This window comes from Acartia tonsa, chromosome 13 (assembly GCF_053477335.1).
Source record: "Acartia tonsa isolate MP-2025a chromosome 13, ASM5347733v1, whole genome shotgun sequence".
Classification (NCBI taxonomy): Eukaryota; Metazoa; Arthropoda; class Copepoda; order Calanoida; family Acartiidae; genus Acartia; species Acartia tonsa.
This window is the reverse complement of record NC_137272.1, coordinates 10875181-10893251: the sequence shown is the minus strand read 5'-3', so window position 1 is coordinate 10893251 and position 18071 is coordinate 10875181. Positions and strand designations below refer to the sequence as shown.

At 32.2% G+C, this 18071-nt stretch overlaps 1 protein-coding gene across 5 annotated transcripts; it reads right to left on the bottom strand.

Annotated features, from left to right (window-relative positions):
- Positions 1 to 7: 7 nt before the first annotated feature.
- LOC145334963 (phosrestin-1-like) lies at positions 8 to 13198 on the bottom strand. Of its 5 annotated transcripts, none has more exons than XR_013885065.1 (19): positions 13120 to 13198; positions 12101 to 12186; positions 11653 to 11781; positions 11245 to 11337; positions 10736 to 10798; positions 9017 to 9118; positions 8373 to 8448; positions 7798 to 7836; positions 6975 to 7087; positions 5770 to 5826; positions 5182 to 5277; positions 4921 to 4944; positions 4511 to 4569; positions 3613 to 3685; positions 2823 to 2906; positions 2386 to 2460; positions 2014 to 2055; positions 931 to 1039; positions 8 to 530 (listed from the first exon to the last, which is right to left on the bottom strand). XR_013885065.1 is itself a non-coding variant. In XM_080180600.1 (19 exons), exons 1-19 carry the CDS (start codon positions 13160 to 13162, stop codon positions 411 to 413), a joined length of 1488 nt encoding a protein of 495 aa, XP_080036726.1. In that variant the 5' UTR covers positions 13163 to 13198; the 3' UTR covers positions 8 to 410. The 5 variants fall into 5 exon arrangements, 4 of the variants coding, with proteins under 4 accessions (XP_080036726.1, XP_080036727.1, XP_080036729.1 ...); XM_080180600.1 differs by having other exon boundaries at positions 2009 to 2055; XM_080180601.1 differs by lacking the exon at positions 4921 to 4944 and having other exon boundaries at positions 2009 to 2055.
- Positions 13199 to 18071: the final 4873 nt, after the last annotated feature.

Genomic DNA, 18071 nt, shown 5'->3' with positions numbered 1-18071 from the left:
AACATAATTATTGCTAATGATATATTTACACGAGAAAAAAATCTAATTTTTAGATCTACATAATAGTTTCAACAATAACATAAGTTTAAATAAGACAATAAATAATAAGACATTAAATAATCTACAAACAACACTTATCACCAGATTTTAACACAGACTTAGTTTAATGCACTTTGTAAAACAGAAAAAAATACCAAAATTTTATACTAATTCCATTTGCCGCCAGCTTTCCTATTGGTTAGTTTCAACTGGCCAATGAGAGGCCGTTATTTGATACCTTAATGGTCTAAAATTCTATTACATATTTTTTCTTTATCTAAATATATATACTGTTTTTTCAGATTAAGATTTTTAAGGCTTTTTGGGGTGGATATTTTTGGCAGTAATTGTAGAAATTAGTGATGTCTTGACTATAGAAAAGCTTTTGTTACAGCCGCCACAAAAATGCTTGTTACAACAGTGAAAATAGCTTCTACAGAGCCCATACTCGAACTCTCTTCTAATTGAACATCTGGCTTTTCTGGATAAAACTAAAAAAAATTAAATTTAAATTCAAAGAAAATGTCTATTTTAGGCGATTTCCCTAAAAGTGCCTAGTCAAGCACAGTAACCTCCCATTTTTTAAATATTAACTGAATATGAGGGAAAGCTGGGTAATTTTGTGTGTACGTTTTTTACCTTAGAACAGATTAGGAAAACAGCACATACCCTAATATTTTCAATTATTTAAAAAATAAGGGAGGATCACTTTCCTTTGCTCGCTAGGTGCTTTGAGTGAAAGCATATAAATAACTTATAGGAATAATGATTTATTTAAGGTGTCATTTCTCTTGGGAGGGTGTAGGTGCCCTACCTCAAAATAGTATTTCTAACCCTCCTCCTCTAAACTTACGTAAGTAAGTATGAAGAGTGTAGCTACTCTGTACTTACTTTTGCTTGTAGATATTTGATGACATAATAAGTATATACAGTGGTAAATATACAGAAACCAACTAGAAATAGACGTGCATACAACGAGCCATAATCATCTTCAGTTATCCTAAAAAAAAAGTAAAAATCATAAAATACAGTATGTCATTTTCAAATAAAAAATCTATAATTTTTATAAATTATGATTGCTGTTTATTTTCGTGTATAATATACATTATTTTAGAAGTTTTATTGGTGGATTTATTGTAAAAATATTATATTATTTAATAATTTTAAGAAAAAAAAAATGATATCATGAAAATAATAACATTAATTTAATTTAGTAGCAATAGTTGTAGCTTTAGGAAACAAATCTAAAGGGATAAGACAATGGCCGATAAATTGATGTTCATCTGCAATGATGATACACAAGAGTACCCCCTATTATAGATTACAATAAGTGATCTAAATGTTTGGACACACAACTCAATGAACAAACCAATGGAAATTTAATAAAAATCTTGGAGTAGGCATCATCGTATTTCCTTTCGCATATCCATAGATTTTGTAAAAATTCAGTAAGCCAAATTCTAGAGAAATCATAAAGGAAGCCTGCATCAAATACACCGCTCTAACTGCTGAACGACACGTATGCCACAAGTTGACCTAATACCCCAAATAAGAAGCCTAAATCTTCATTAACCAAAAAGGAATGGGTAACTTGAAATGATATTATGGGTCTATAATTTTTTGGTATTGAAGCTGGAGGCTTCAAATTTTGGATATTGTATCTACTTGTGGCGGTGTATTTACTGCAGGATTCCTTTTCCTCCTGGGCTAGCTAGGATAAAAAGGAAAAGACAAAAAGAGGGTGAGGACAAAATTCCCTTGATGATTTGCCAGCCACCAAGGGCAGAATTCTACTTTTAAGACTATAGAACAAACTTATTTTTCACCTTTTATCCTATCCCTGGATCCCTTCTAAAAAAAAATACAATTAAAATGTAAGCTTATCCACCAATGAAACTTGTTTTCCTATGTTGTGTACTAGCTGCTCATGCAATGTGGTGGGAAAAATAAAATTGAAAGTTTATCGAACCCTGCCTGGCTAGCATGGAAGCTTTCATTCAACACACTGTCCTGCCCCTGAAAAATAAATAGCATTAAACCTGGAAACATTTTATCTGTGTCAAAACTGATTTGATTCGATTAGACTTTCTATTGAAAACTATGGTTTTATAATGATAGAATATTTGTTCTATTGCAACTTGGAATAAATCATTGTGGCATATTGCCTTTCAGCAGTCTTATTATTATTATATTACTAAATTTTATACGAGGATTTTAATAAAGGAAGTTGTTCTCTGTTTTATTGCTTATCTAGTTTACTGAAACTGTAAGCATTTAAACCTAAAACATCAAGAAACCCAACACGGAAATTAAAAGAAAACTAGATTTAATTTGTTTAAATTCTACCTGGAACATTCTTCTTCTGGATTCAGTCATCTGTTCTCTAGCTGAGGTCTTCTCTTTTAATAGGTTCTCCATTTCCTAAAAATATGTAGGGTCAAAATTTAAAAGAATGATATGTATGAGTTATTGTAAGTGTTTATTATACTTCATAACAAATATCTAGGTTGTTTATTTCATAAATGTGTGTCCGCAACAAGAAGAAATGTCCTATGATGGTTAGTCTGTCTGTCTGTGGGTAATGATTAATAAGAATAAAAGGAAAGAACTAAATCTGCCATCTCTTTCTCATTGCTCCTTTCTCCCAATTTTCTTCACTTCAATTCCCAACCACTCTCTCTACTGTAGACCTTTGGATATTTTGACTTTCAATCTCCATTTGTAATGCTTTGCTACTTATTCACCTGATTGTGCTTTTTAGTAAAAATTAGGAATGTACTTACAATACTGTCTGGTTTAGGATGGACAAGTTTGAATGGCAGGTCTGTCTCTAATTCTCCACCCATTCCTCCAAGTATCACTTTCACCTGGATAAAAGATTTTCCAGCATGGCTTCCAAAACGGATTAACATCCACTGGATGAGAACCGTTTTTCAGCTACATTTAAAAATCATGTATTGTGTCATATTACTGACGCTTTTCATGAATATTAAATGGAAAGCTGTCTATAATATAGTATGTGATAAATTTTATTAAAATTTTTCTTTACTAGCTAGAATAAATATTTTCCTTGTATGGAAAGTGATAATGTCTATTTTATCATATGTCAAACGTAAAAGGAAAATTCATTTTGAATGGTTTATTAATGGCTCATCTACTAATTGAACTACTGAAAATATTTCAAGAAATTCTGACACAAAATAATGCATTTCATTTACAAGAATTTACACTGAAGAACCTACCATTAAAAGAAATTGGAATAGTAAGCAATGCCGTAAACAAAATTATATTCAAATTTATTTTTTCAAAGACCATATTTAAACTTTTTCCAAACACCCAATCAAATTGGAAAAGCGTAGTACAAACCAGCTGAAACCAACAAGGAAATTATATCGAAAACAACCTATACATGATTTTTAGCTGTCATTGGGGGCAACACTTAGTAAAATTAATGACTTTTTTGCTCCCCATTTTTTAAATTTATTTTGCTTGATGGCTCTACCTTATTCCTAAGAACAAACAAGTCGAATAATAAAGATAAATTGTCAAATATTTACACCTATCTATCAATACCTTTATACTGTAGCTGACAATAACACCAAGAAGATCATTGTTATTTCCAGTCGTTGACATACTTGAGGAAGCTGGGGGAATTTAATTTATACAACCTTTTTCTTCATGTTTTTAATAAAATTGGTCACAAAAGCTAATAAATATCAAATACTAAAAAGACCTATAGATTTTATTACAAAAAAGATCTAGATAATATTGTATAAAAGAGGGCTAAAGTATTAGTTTTATATCAAGATTTTCTGAGAAAATTAAATTCTAAGTTTATCTGAGCTTAAAGCCATGTTAATACCTCACCTTAAAAGAAGATTATGCTAAATAATCCTGAAGATGAGAAAAAATAGTTTAATATTGGTTGGTGTACTATACAAAATTTTAACATTAAATGAAAAAAAGTACAAAGGGTTCAATTTTAGATCAGTAAAAATAACGTTTATATCAATTTTATAGGAGTTTTCTTAATTTCTCAATGGTTAGATTTTCAAAAATAGTTAAATAAAAAGTAAATCCTTATAATAAAGTAACAGTATGTTTGTCTGTCTGTTTGTACCAAGGGATCTCGCTAACCGCTGAATCGATCGGGTTCTCCTTAACAGGGTAGCTTCGCATAGGTCCCGGGAAGGTATATAACTATTTTGGCAGAGGGTTCCACCACCCACCATAGAAAAATAGACAAAAATAAACGCCGGCTTGCAGAATTTTTTTGCAATTAGCTAAAAACATAACTAACACTATCTATCGGTAAAAAAATGTTTTTGGTAAATAGCTGAATTTAAAATAGATTGAAATAAAACAATTTTACGTGTCCCTAGAGGCCTCTAAGGGCGTAGCCGCTAGTGTAAAAATATTTCAGAAGTAATGTTTTTTTTAAAAATTAATTTAATGTGTATAAATTATCCCTAAATTAGATTCATCTTGACTCTTGCTAAGTGAAGCATCAAGACATAAGCCACGGACACCCTAAAACAAAATTAAAAAATTAAACATAAATTTTTCATTAGCATATAATACATAATTATAAAAAGTCATGAAAATTATAAAATTTCCAAAAACCTACAATCTTCTAACTAACACATGACTTGAACTATTCTAAAAGACATCACAAACTTTTTATCTTTCCCTTGTTTAATTTTCACATGCAAATTTATTAAGCTTTTTATTAATTCACCAAACATATAAAGGGCATATACAGGAGGACTTAGGGCTATAACATTTTTAATTATGTTTTCAAAGTTTTGTAATTTCCATATAAAGCTGTATATACCCTTTCAAACAGGTAAATAATTGTTATTACTGATACTTTTTACATACTTTTTTGCCGGCCTTTGCCATGCCCTGAAATCAAGAGGTACACATGAGAAAGAATAATATATTTTTTTTTATGTTGATAACCTCCAATAAATGCCCTTTATAATAGTTATTTTGTAAAAAAAAATATTACAAGAAATTGCAATGAAACTATGAAATTATAAATGTTATTTATACATCAAATAACAACTTTTCTTTTAAGTAAATGCTGAAAATTCCAACAAAATTGTCCCCAAAAAACTATTTTTATCCTTTTCTCGCTACCTGGCAAATCTGAGCTAGAGGCTTGAGAGTAAATGTTCTGTTAAGGGATGCTCCAGACTGCAGGGGACACCCATCCTGACTCTCTAGCCTGGCAACCTGTAATAATATATGTTAAGGAATGCTCCAGACTGCAGAGGATACCCATCCTGGCTTTCTAGTTTGGCAACCTGTAATAATATATAATGAGAGATGCTCCAGACTGCAGGGGATACCCATCCTGACTCTCTAGCCTGGCAACCTGTAATAATATATGTTAAGGGATGCTCCAGACTGCAGGGGACACCCATCCTGACTCTCTAGCCTGGCAACCTGTAATAATATATGTTAAGGAATGCTCCAGACTGCAGAGGATACCCATTATGGCTTTCTAGTTTGGCAACCTGTAATAATATATAATGAGAGATGCTCCAGACTGCAGGGGATACCCATCCTGACTCTCTAGTCTGGCAACCTGTAATAATATATTATAAGAGATGCTCCAGATTGAAAGGGACACCCATCCTTACTCTCTAGCCTGACAACCTGTAATAATGGTATGGTTTCTTCACCCCCCCCCCCTCCCCCTTCACAAAATAAAAAATGAAATACCTTGCAAGAGTAATGGGCATTCACCATAGTCAGCTCACAATGTTGGTTAATAGTACACTAAAATACACAAAAAAAATATTCTTTTTATCAGTTTTAGAAAATATCCAGTCATATGAAGTTGTCTATATAGATTGAAATTGTACTTTTCAGGATATTCAATCTTCAAAAAAATAAAGATAGTCAAGATTTCTAGATTGAAATGTGTTTCTAAGCTTGACAGAACATGTATAGATTTGTACATTGATGTGTACACTGTAGTACACAGAGTTTTTCAATCAATATTTAAGGTACTTTTGATTTTAGCTATCAACAAAAAAACCTACAGGCAAATGGACAGCTGACAAAAATTTACTGACAATAATGCAAATATTACTGATATATACACTAATTCAGATTTATATATGTTAAATATACAACCAATGCAGGAAAAAGTACAACCGTAGATTATAAAACATAAATCAACTTATGTATGGTAATTACAAATAAAAGAACTAACACATATTTTTTTAAATGTATGTTGAGATTTATTGTCAAATATTGGATAAAAAGCTTAGAATTAACAAAGTGTATAAACAATCATAGATATCATTTGGTCATTTTTGCTGCTAGAACAATGCATAAATAGAACACAATTCCAATGACCATGACCATGCCCTGCACCTTGGCTGCATCTAGCAGAACTCTAATCATTGTCACCTGCAGTTATGATTATTTTATGACAATGAAAGTTTCACTAAAAGTACATCCCCTAATCCCCCACCATGTCAGACATTTAATAATTTATATCCATCAAAAGACTAAGGGGTAAGGAAAGACTAAGCAGAGCCTACAATCATCCTAAGATTTTAATCTTAAGTTAAGTTAGCCTAATACTATACTGAGACATATGTGAAGCTTTCAATTAGAATTAAACACTTTTTTGCCTGTTAGGAAATTGCTGATTATATCTACTTAATAGATTTGACAAAATATATAAGCTTAAAAAGGCCAATTTATCTTACCATGATGGATTTAGCTTGCTTTTTGCTCTGATTGTTAATGCTAATATGCAGAGGTATATCCTCTCCATGATAGAAGACCTCCTTGTCCAAACTGGCCTCAACAACCACCTTGCCTGAAAATATAAACAGACGGTGCACCCCCACTCTCTCAACCTCTTAAAACTGGGTTATTTACCAGGATAAATATGTATAAATATATCTTACCCGGAGTCCTTTTACCACCTTGCTAGTGCCATTGTCAACTTTGACAGTAATTGGTAAGTCCTCGCCATGACAGTAAGTGTTCTTGTCAATGGACACTGACAGAACAACCTTACCTGGAATTTGACATGATGTCTAGCAGGTTATTAAAGATCTAGCTGTACCCAAATGTGAAATTATGTTCATTTGGTGCTAAATGAATTTAATAGAAATAGATTTAAATCTCTGGCAAGAAACTGGATGTGTTTAATATTCATTGTTTATGGTTGGAACTTTCACAGCACCTCTCAGAGTTCCAAGAAGAAGCTGTAAACTAAGTGCTGTTATATTCAGGAAGTGCTAATTAGTAAATATATATCTATGTTTGGGAATTTTGATAATCCTTAATTCTTGTCCTAACTCTAGAGGTGAATTATGTTGATGGTTTTTGAAATTTAACTATCTGCTCATATTGAAGAACATTAATGTTGGCTTTTCATTTTAATGTTGTCTTAATTTCAGTATAAAATCTAGAAGTTACAATGTTCAGTAATTATTAATATACACAAAGTTATTTAGCAAAGAGTCTTTTATTATCTGTTGATCTATTTCAATATGTGAAAACATCTGAATAAAATCTGTATATCTCGATGGTTGCCTTAGAACTAAATCTCAGAGTTAAAATGAACAAGGTTGACAGCACTGTCACAACCAGCAACTATTGTAAATGCATTTATGTCATGTACCTAATAACAAGGCATTTCTATTGGCAACAAAATATCAACACCCATTCAAAAATGCATTTTCTGGTAAATATGATACAATGTTCAGTGTCTACTATCCTAACCTGAATTATTAGTGGCTGGCTCTTTCGAGCAGCTACACCCTAAAAAGGAAACTTTAATTATGTCATTAATTTGTTCTTGTTTAGAAAACAATTATTAGAAGTTGATTTCAACAGGACCCAGATCTTGATATTATCAAAATATCAAATAATGTTTTTCCCAGTATGGCTTCATACCAATTAATATCCGCTGGATTAGAACCAGTCCTCAGTCATACTGAAAAATTGGGTATAGCATTCTATTAGAGACAATTTCCTCCAAATATTAAAATAAAAATCATAAAATTAACACCAGTTTTTTTAGCCTGAGCCTTCAGCCCCTCCGTGATAGCAAAACTTGCTTTAATCTTTAATTTTTTTATTTTAATATCCGGCGAAAGCTGTCTATTACACTTTGCAAAAAATAACTTTTATTTCACCTGACTTTCATTTTACTGTCATACGGGTCAAAGAGAAGTTAAAACTAAAGCTAGTTGTTGAGAGAGTGAGAGTGCTTGGCTTTTTTGATAAAAACTTGATGAATTTTTGATACCTTCTCAAAAAATTTTAATTTAACTTTATTTTGAAACAATTCTTACCTGAACCAAAAACAAACCCTTTCTCAGCTGTGGAAGTTGGGCTTCTCTGCTTTACATCATTAGAGGCATATTGAGACTAAAATAATATTACAGTTGTAACTATTCTATGCAAGATAAGTTTGTTATATAAAATACCATATTTATTAGTGATTATAAAAATCAAATCTATCAATTGATACAACTTGGATCAATTTAAAATTATTAGCTTAAAATAGCTTGAAATATCCTTAAAAAATCTTAAATCTGATAATAGAATAGCTTAGAACCATCTCAGGAGCAACATAAACAAAAAAGAACTCAATTGGTTCAGTGATTATTGATATCTTAAGCTTCAGACAAGAAAAACCTTACTACTTTATTAATATAACTAGCGGATTCGCCCTAGAAGCCTCTAAGGGTACTTAATGTGGGAAGGGAAAAGTCGCCCCCACCCCCCATTTTAAATTGGAGTTTTAAAAGAGGATTTTTTTGGGGAGGGGTGGAAGATACCCTCCCCAAAATAATCAAAAACCTTCCCTGGATTTATATGAAGCTTTAATGTAAAGGAGAACCATGTCAGTTCAGCGGTTATCGAGATCCTTTGCTACTGACAGAAACAGCTTACTACTTTATATAAAAGGATAGAATTGTCTCATTATGATTACCTTTCTGATGCCCAGACAGACAGTGGATCCCTTCTTGCCAACATAATCATCTTGTGCATCTGCAATGTGGGCTCTTACATCATAAAACACTCCCATTTGTCTCTAAATATTTTCAAATCTTAATTTCAAATTAACAAAGAATTGATTCTAATTATTTACTTTATGTGGTTATTTTCCAAGGATCTAAAGGGATAAGATAATGACTGATAATTGATTTACATACAAAATGGTGATACACAAAATTACGTATTCTGTAGATTACAATTAATGGTTCTAACATTTGGACACTGAGCTAAATGAACCAATCAATCACGATTCAATAAAAGTACCAAGGATGTTAAGCCTATGAATAAGAAAACGTTATCATAAGACTTTGGTGGACTAGTATAATAAACAGCCCAATGCCACCTCCCTCCCTCTGGTGCTTTTCCTCTTTTCTAATGAAATATTAAATATTAGAGGCTTCGCCCCCAGCCTCTAGGGGCTTTGTCCCAAAGGGTAATTTAAAAAATAAATATAAAAAATAAAAATAAATAAATAAAAAATTAGAGATGCCCTCACTAATTTTTCGGGAAAAAAGAGGGATTTTTTTGTTTTCTGGGGGGGTTGAGGGTGTCCAACCCCCCTAGCAAATAGCCTAAAATCACCACAAGACCAATAGGTATATTCCCTGAAGAGTAGAATCTTAAGATCTTAAGGGACAGACAGACGGACAGACATACAAACATCGTTCTACTTTGTATTAAAAATATTAAACATTATTATTGTAATCTATTTTTGTTACAATAATTGAATTATATTTAGTTAGAAGGTTTCAACAATTCTGCAGATATATGGCTTCTATCTAATCATGAGTTAAATTTATATTATCCAATATTATTAAATCTATGTGGATAATTTGTACCTTTTAACTTATGTAACACATAAAGAATCATAAGAAAATATTATTTATAATGTTAATTTTTATATTTCTTGAAGGTATGGTTTAAGAAAAAGCTGATTGTATTCTTGTGGGTTTAGGTTGAAAAGTTTGGACATTGAAAGTTTTTAATTAAACAATCAAAATTCAATAAAAGTACTCAAATTATTTGAGCCAACAAACTAAATAGGTTGGCTAGAAAACTTTGGATGCCAATGTAATTTAAATTCCAATGCCCTCTCCCTTCTTGGGTTTAACCCTTAACGGTCGGGGGGGGGGGGGGCGTTGAACGCCCCCCTATCCGGTTTTTTCTATCTCATTTTCTGTGTGTGAAAGATAAAGAGCCCAAACTGCGTGACTTTTTAAGTTTGGGTATGACACATAACCGAGAGTTGGAATTTTTTGAATATCTCCATCCTGGCGGGCACAGGATGCCAGCAAACCTGGCAGGGTCATCCAGGTAAAGAGCAAAAATATTTTTTTGACTTAAAAAAAGCATTTTGTCTTACCAAAATACTAAAATATCCTCTAGTAGTACATCCTCATATTAAATACAGGTGTTCAAGTCAATTTCAGGTTCCAGGTATGATCCAGCAGGTCGGAAATTCATCATAACACAGGGGACTTACACAAAAAAATTTAGCCCTCTAGCTCTAATAGGAACTGAGATAACATGGGGGGGCGTTGAACGAACCCCCCCCCCCCCCCCACTGATTAAGGTGCGGCAAGGGGCCCGACTGTAAGGGGTTAAGGAATAGTTTAAGTTTCAAAGCAATTGAAATGTAAAATGTAGAACTAACCTTGCTAGGATCCTCATCTTCACTGGAGCATATCAAAACAGAATTTGGAGCTAGGTCAGGGAACTGAAAATTAAAAAATTATTAGTATGGGCATTTTTTAATAACTAAAACTTAAATATGATATCAATAACAAAACATTTAATATCTGATTACTGCTAAAAGTTTAAAGAAATCATTCTTAAATTCCATTGCAAATATTTTCAAAATTGATGTTTGCAACCTAAAATATTTTTTGAAAATAAAAATTAACAAAAGTTATTGTTCAACATTGTAGGAGGCTCTAACCTTACAGGACCCTATCCCTTTTTTACATTTAGCAACATTAAAAAATTATTCTGAACAAAACATTAAAGCAATTTATTCTGTTACCTTTAGAGTAAATGGAATGGCACCTTCTCCAAGCTTTTGCATAAGGACTGTCTGCAATTTATTCTCTTACCTGTAGAGTGAATGGAATGGCACCTTCTCCAAGCTTTTGCATAAGGACTGTCTGCAATTTATTCTCTTACCTGTAGAGTGAATGGAATGGCACCTTCTCCAAGCTTTTGCATAAGGACTGTCTGCAATTTAGTTTGACCATCTTTCTTCTCTGCTGGGTTAACCTGAAAGTATGATGTAGTAAGAATTATCTGCTAAAGAAGCTGGATGTGTCCTTAGAAAAAGTTCCAGGATGTCTCTCTGTCTATTTATACTGAAATCATGCTACCGTTTAACTTATACGGTTCCCCTTTACAAAGTAGCTCCTTATAAGGACTAGGAAGTTTTATAACTATTTTAAGAGAGGATACCACCACTCGCTCAAGAGAAATCAAACTTAGAAAAAAATGTCTCCAACTTTTTCTTTTTAAAATTAGAATTGAAAATGGGGGGCAACTCCCCCCCACCTAACATAAGTTTGCTTATCAGATTATCTGTACCTGGACTCTGTCAATGACTAGTTCTTTCTTGAAAGAAATGCCCATAGTCTCATCCTCTTCTCTGCCATGTCTGAAAGTTACAACCAGCTGCACATACAGTTTCCTTCCCTTCAGGGTGTCATTCCAGTCCTGAAATAAGGAAATGGGATTTTTTTATGGACAAGATTAATAAAAAAAATATTTCATAAGTTTGCATGATTAAAATGTTCTTTTCTTTCAGGGATCTTAAGGGACAATTGATGTATATCCCAAATGATGATGAACAAAATCACCTATTCTGGTTGTAAATTTTTGTTGAAAAGCTTGGACACTGCTAGTTTAGAATTAACCAAACACTCATTAAAATTACCTAAAGTTTTTAAACCAAGGGATAAGATAATGTGTTTTATAACTTTGAGTACCAGTGTAATTTACAGTGCAATGTCGCCTTCCTCCCTGATTTGTTTACCTGAATAAACACAACACCCTGTACAGGTTCTATAACACCATCACATTGTACATATTCTCTCTTTCCCAGGTAAACAAACAGGCGACCTAAATCATTGTATAATTGTCATTCCTGTATGGGTAAGAAACCGATTAACATCCCCTGGAATATAACTGGTTCTCAGCAACACTGAAAAATTTTCTATGAATATTAAAATAAAAATGATAAAATTGAATGGCAGTTTTGTTAGCCTGGGCCTTAAACACCTCGGGGCTAACAAAACTGGTCTTAATATTAAAATTTTTCATTTTAATATCAGCGGAAATCTGTCGATCATACAATAAGACAAATACCTATTGAATCATTTATATCATAATAATACAGTTGTACAATAAATTATTTAGTTTTCAGATGCTAGAATTTTAGGTTAAAGTTGAGAAAGAGTGAAAACTTCTCAGAAATATATCAACAACCTTTTGATTCTTGAAATATTAGAAGATTGATTCTTGTAAATTATAACAAAGAAACAAAGTTCTGATCTACATATATATCTTATCTCTAGTAAACCCCAAGCATTTATATTTTCAAAATTTCAAATATTCTTTTGATTGTTCACTTCATTCTAATTGCCTTGGTTAGAGGGGGGGGGGGGCTGGAACTTGGAAAGACAAACAGCTTTAGACATGTCCATTTATAATAGACAAGTAAGGGTATTTCATCATATGGAGCTCTGCTACAAAAGCCAACATGACCGACATGTAGCATGACCAAAAGACCAAGAAAACTATGTACTGGTTGCTAATTGGTTTAGGAAATCTATATGAAAAATTTCAGCCATCTATTTTGAATGGCAGTCGAGAAATTCACATTTCTCTCTTATGGAAACATACAGATTAATGGACAAATGGATGGACAGACAGGTGAAAATTTAAAATGATAGAGTAGCTTATCTAATAAAACTTGACATACATTATTTATTATGTAAGATAGATAGCTAATAAAAAAAAACATTGTATTTTTTGAGGTTTTCTTGCGCTTACCATTAGGGGCACACTTTTTGAAAATCTTCACTGTTCCTCCCATATTTATTCTCCAAACAACTCTTGTCAAATAATGAGATATTTGTCAAGTCATTCTTTTATATAAGGATTATTTGAACCACATTTCATATGATTTGAATTTTACATTTTGTAGATTTGAATTTCTATTATAATCAAAAATAATAAATTTTCCAAAACAGTTTGAAAATGTTGATCAAAATAAAGATTTTTTTCATTTTAATTAAATTTATATCTACAAAATAAAATATAAAAAAAGACCCCACTTTTGCTGGCCAAAGAAACCTTTGATACCCTTGGTCGGACCACTGCACCCTTGTACGTCATTAAATGTGTATGTATGGCTTCTTTTTGCCTGTTGGTACTCTTCCCTTCACCCTTCACAAGTGTAACAGAGGGGTATGATACATTTGACCAAACAACATGATGCACAATTTTTGAAATTCTAACTGTTTATCGGTAACCAGGAATCTAAAGGGATAAAACAATGGCTGATACATTAGGTTCCATTGGAATTCAGCCCACACGGGATTCAACCCAACGGTATTCAGCCCACACGGGATTCAACCCATGGTATTCATCCCACACGGGATTCAACCCACGGTATTCAGTCCATACGGGACTCAACCCACGGAATTCAGTCCATACGGGACTCAACTCACGGAATTCAGTCCACATGGGATTCAACCCATTATATATGTAAAATTAACAGTTTGAAAAAAAATATTTTTTTTTTAAATTTGAGAACAAAATTTTTAGAATTTTTTTTTAAAAAAGTTTTGAAAGTTTTTTTATTGTAGAAATTATTTTATAAAATATGCTTTATAAAAAATTTGAGAAAAAAGAATTATTTTCTAAAAATTTGTTTCTTAAATTTGAAAAAAAATTATTTGTTTTTAAAACTGAGAATTTTATATATATAAATTGGGTTGAATTCCGTGTTGACTGAATTCTCAGTTTTAAAAACAAATAATTTTTTTTTCAAATTTGAGAAATAAATTTTTAGAAAATAATTCTTTTTTTCTCAAATTCTTTTATAAAGCATATTTTATACTTAAAATAATTTCTACAATAACAAAAATTTACATAAACTTTTTTCAAAACTTTTTTTTAAATTTTCTAAAAATTTAGTTCTCAAAATTAAAAAAAAATATTTTTGAAACCTGGTAATTTTATATATATAATGGGTTGAATCCCGTTTGGACTGAATTCCATGGGTTGAGTACCGTATGGACTGAATTCCGTGGGTTGAGTCCCGTATGGACTGAATTCCATGGGTTGAGTCCCGTATGGACTGAATTCAGTGGGTTGAGTCCCATATGGACTGAATTCCGTGGGTTGAGTCCCATGTGGGCTGAATTCCGTGTGGGCTGAATCCCGTGGGTTAAATCCCGTGTGGGCTGAATACTGTTGGGTTGAATCCCGCTGGGCTGAATTCCGTGGGTTGAATCCCGTGTGGACTGAATTCCAATGGAATCCTATTCTATATATAACTATGGTTTGTCTGTCTTTTTGTCTCTTTCCTGCTGTTCATAATAAAGTCAAATATCTACAAAGTTTTTACAGTAAAATTATTTTAACTAGATGAATTGTTATTTGCTCCAATATGGTAATATGTATATTGTATAATAAGGTATAATAATTTTTAAAATATGATATTCCAGAGAGGGAGTGGACAATGGGCTGTTTATTATACTAGTTCTCAAAGTCTTATAATAAAGTTTTCTTATTTGTTGGATTAACAACCTTGAGGACATTTATTGAATTTTGATTTGTTGATTTAATTGAGTGCCCAAACGTTTCAACCACTTAATGAGATTTAGAGTAGGGGTAATTTTGTTTATTATCATTTGGGATGTGCATCAATGTATCAGCCATTGTCTTATCCCCTTAGATCCCTGATAATACTGACATAATGTACATTCTAACACTGAGAGAAATAATTTGATTTAATATCTTACATAAGTTTACTGTAACAGTTTAACAACACTTATAATAAGATAGTAAATAATAGTTTTTGTAAACCAATTTTGCATATGTACACCCTTGCAAAATATTTTTAGCAACCCATTTTAGTATATTCATATGAATGTAAAAACACATTACTCAGCTACCAAATTTTACTTGTTTACATCCCAGCAAAAAAATGACGCATTAATCACCCAATTTTGCACATTTTTATCGTTGCAAAATTTCAAACCCAAGCCACCAAACTTTGCATGTTCACATCTTAGAAAATTATGGCCGAGCTACCCAAATTTGCAAGTTTAAATCCTTGCAAACATGAGTTAGCAACCCAATTTTTCATATGCAAAAATATGGTTCATCTATCAAACATTGTATATTTACATACTTGCAAAATCACAGCCCAGCCACAAAACTTTGCACGTTTAAATCCTTGTAAAAGATAAGGACAATCCACCCAGTTTTGCATGTTCACATCTTTGCAAAAATATTAAAAATAAAAGCAGTCTTGTCTATAGCCAGCAAATTTTTTATATAAGAAGTAGACATGACTTGGCCTTCTAATTTTTGCACATTTACATTCTATTCCTAACAACACAATTTTGCATGTTCATATCCCTGCAAAAAAAAATTGCGTAGCCGCCCAATTAGCTCACCACAGTGAATACAAATTAACTTTCTTTAATTTCATATTCCTTAGTAATTATAAATACAGAATCTTTTGTACATTCCATCCCTATTAAATTATAATTATGTTAACAATGAAATAAACAAACTAAAAGTCTGAAATGAATGTATTATTACTTGGATCTTGTACCAGATTTTCATATTATATAATAAAGTAAACTCTGTAGAGGGCTAAAATAACGATATCTCCCATGCCCCCCTTAACCCGGCCCATTGTCTTCGGGGAAAATCGCAACTTAAATTGACTATAATTTTTCTCCGGTTATATCATCCACGTATATTCTACTTCTATTAGGTCTGTATGCATAGTAACCCTGTCAAAATGTGTATCGTTATATGTCAACTTATAGGCTAACCCGCATATTAAAGCTGTGGTAATTATTGTGTGGGGCAATAATGTTCAGTCATATAAATTGCACTTTTACAAACCACTGGAACGATTTGGTTCACCTTTACAGAGAGGCAACCTTTGGGCATAAATCAGGCAATTTTTAATATGGTATCTATAATACAAAGTAGAATGATGTCTGTCTGTCTGTCCGTCCGTCTGTCTCTTAAGATCTCGGTAACCACTGAACCGATTGGATTCTACTCCTCAGGGTATATACCTATTGGTCCTGTGGTGGTTTTAAGCTATTTTCTTAGGGAGTGGGACAACCCCAACCCCCCAAAATAAAAATTTCTCCCCCCCCCCAAAAAAAAAATGTTAATTTTTCTTATGTTTTTACATATTTTTATACATTTTTTATTTTTCTATATTTTAGATAGGCTATATTTCAGTCCCTCTCTTCGCTTTTGCGCTTTTGAATACAGAGCCTCTAGATGCTAGGGGCGTAGCTGCTACTATTATACAAAGTAAAGCAACCACATGGTAGTTTTTTTATAAATTATATAACACTTAAAATATCTTAACTCGTTGGGTACCAGTAAATTTTTTTAAAATCATTTTTCTCTACGGTTAAGAATCTTTTGAAACTTTGGCTTTAAAGGAAAATTATTTGGTTTAATAAATCATTGTTAAATGCAAAAATAAAGGCACATAAAAAATTACTAAAACATAATAATTACTCATAATAAAGTTTCATGTTTAGCTGGCTAAAGCCTTTTAAACTAATTATAATCGTCCTATACACCATTCCACTTAATAAAATTAACTAATTCTACCTGAAGTTCTTATGGTTTCAAATCCCTGGTATACTAGGGTTGTTCACGCACTATGAGACCAATGATAGGCCCAATTTTGTTCTCCGAAATCTTCACACACTCATGTCTCATTCAAAAGTAACGAACGTGGCGCATCAAAATATATAAACAATCCATACCGCGTCACTTTATGAAAGGAAAGTCAAAAAAGACGACATTTGCGCTTAATTTGGGATAATGATAAGGAATTAATTTCGATCTTGACAAACACAAAGCTTCCTCGAAAAGAGGTTAAGACAATTGCAGTTATGGAGAAAAATTATTGGGTATTTTATCATTTCCACAAGAGCATCTTTTCTGCAAATGAATCATTGCGTCAATATCCCATTATTAAAAGGTTTTGTAATAATAGGGGGGGGGGGGGAGTGGGCATTAGACTATAAATTATACTGGCCTCAAAGTTTTATAATAATTTTTTTTCGTTGTGCTGACTTTAATACTATTCAACCCTGATTGGTTGGTACAAACCTGTGGTGTCCAAACTTTTCCACAAAAGTGCAACTTTATCTTGGCTGTTTGTGCTGTTGTAATAATATGCGGTTCTGATGATTTGGTATATTTGTACACAAGCGGAAACGAAGAAACTTCCAAAGTTATATAAATCTTGACTCTTTGTGCTGTTTTAATAATATGTATAGAAATGAAAGCGCTGGAAAGTGTCATGTGTGAAGTCATAGAGCTACGCCTATTTTCCATCTCTTTTTTAGGGGGTTTCCTTTCTCACTTTTCCTCTCATCCCTCCTTTTATTGTATTTTTATGACGTCATACATGACACTTTCCAGAACTTGAAAAATGTATATAGAATAAAAGATTAAGTCACAAAGGGGTATCGTTGTATTAGCCAGATGGAAAAACCTAATTTCAGGCCATGCTAGAATCTACAATGAGATCTAAAGGGATAAGACAATGGCCGATCAGTTGATGTACATCGCCAGTGATATAACACAAAATTAACTTTTCTGTAGGTAAAATTATTGGTTGAAACGTTTGAAGACTCATCTTTGTGAATTAACTAATCAGTAATTAATATTCAAGTAAAGTCTCTAAAGTTGATAAGCCAACGAATAAGAAAATGGTA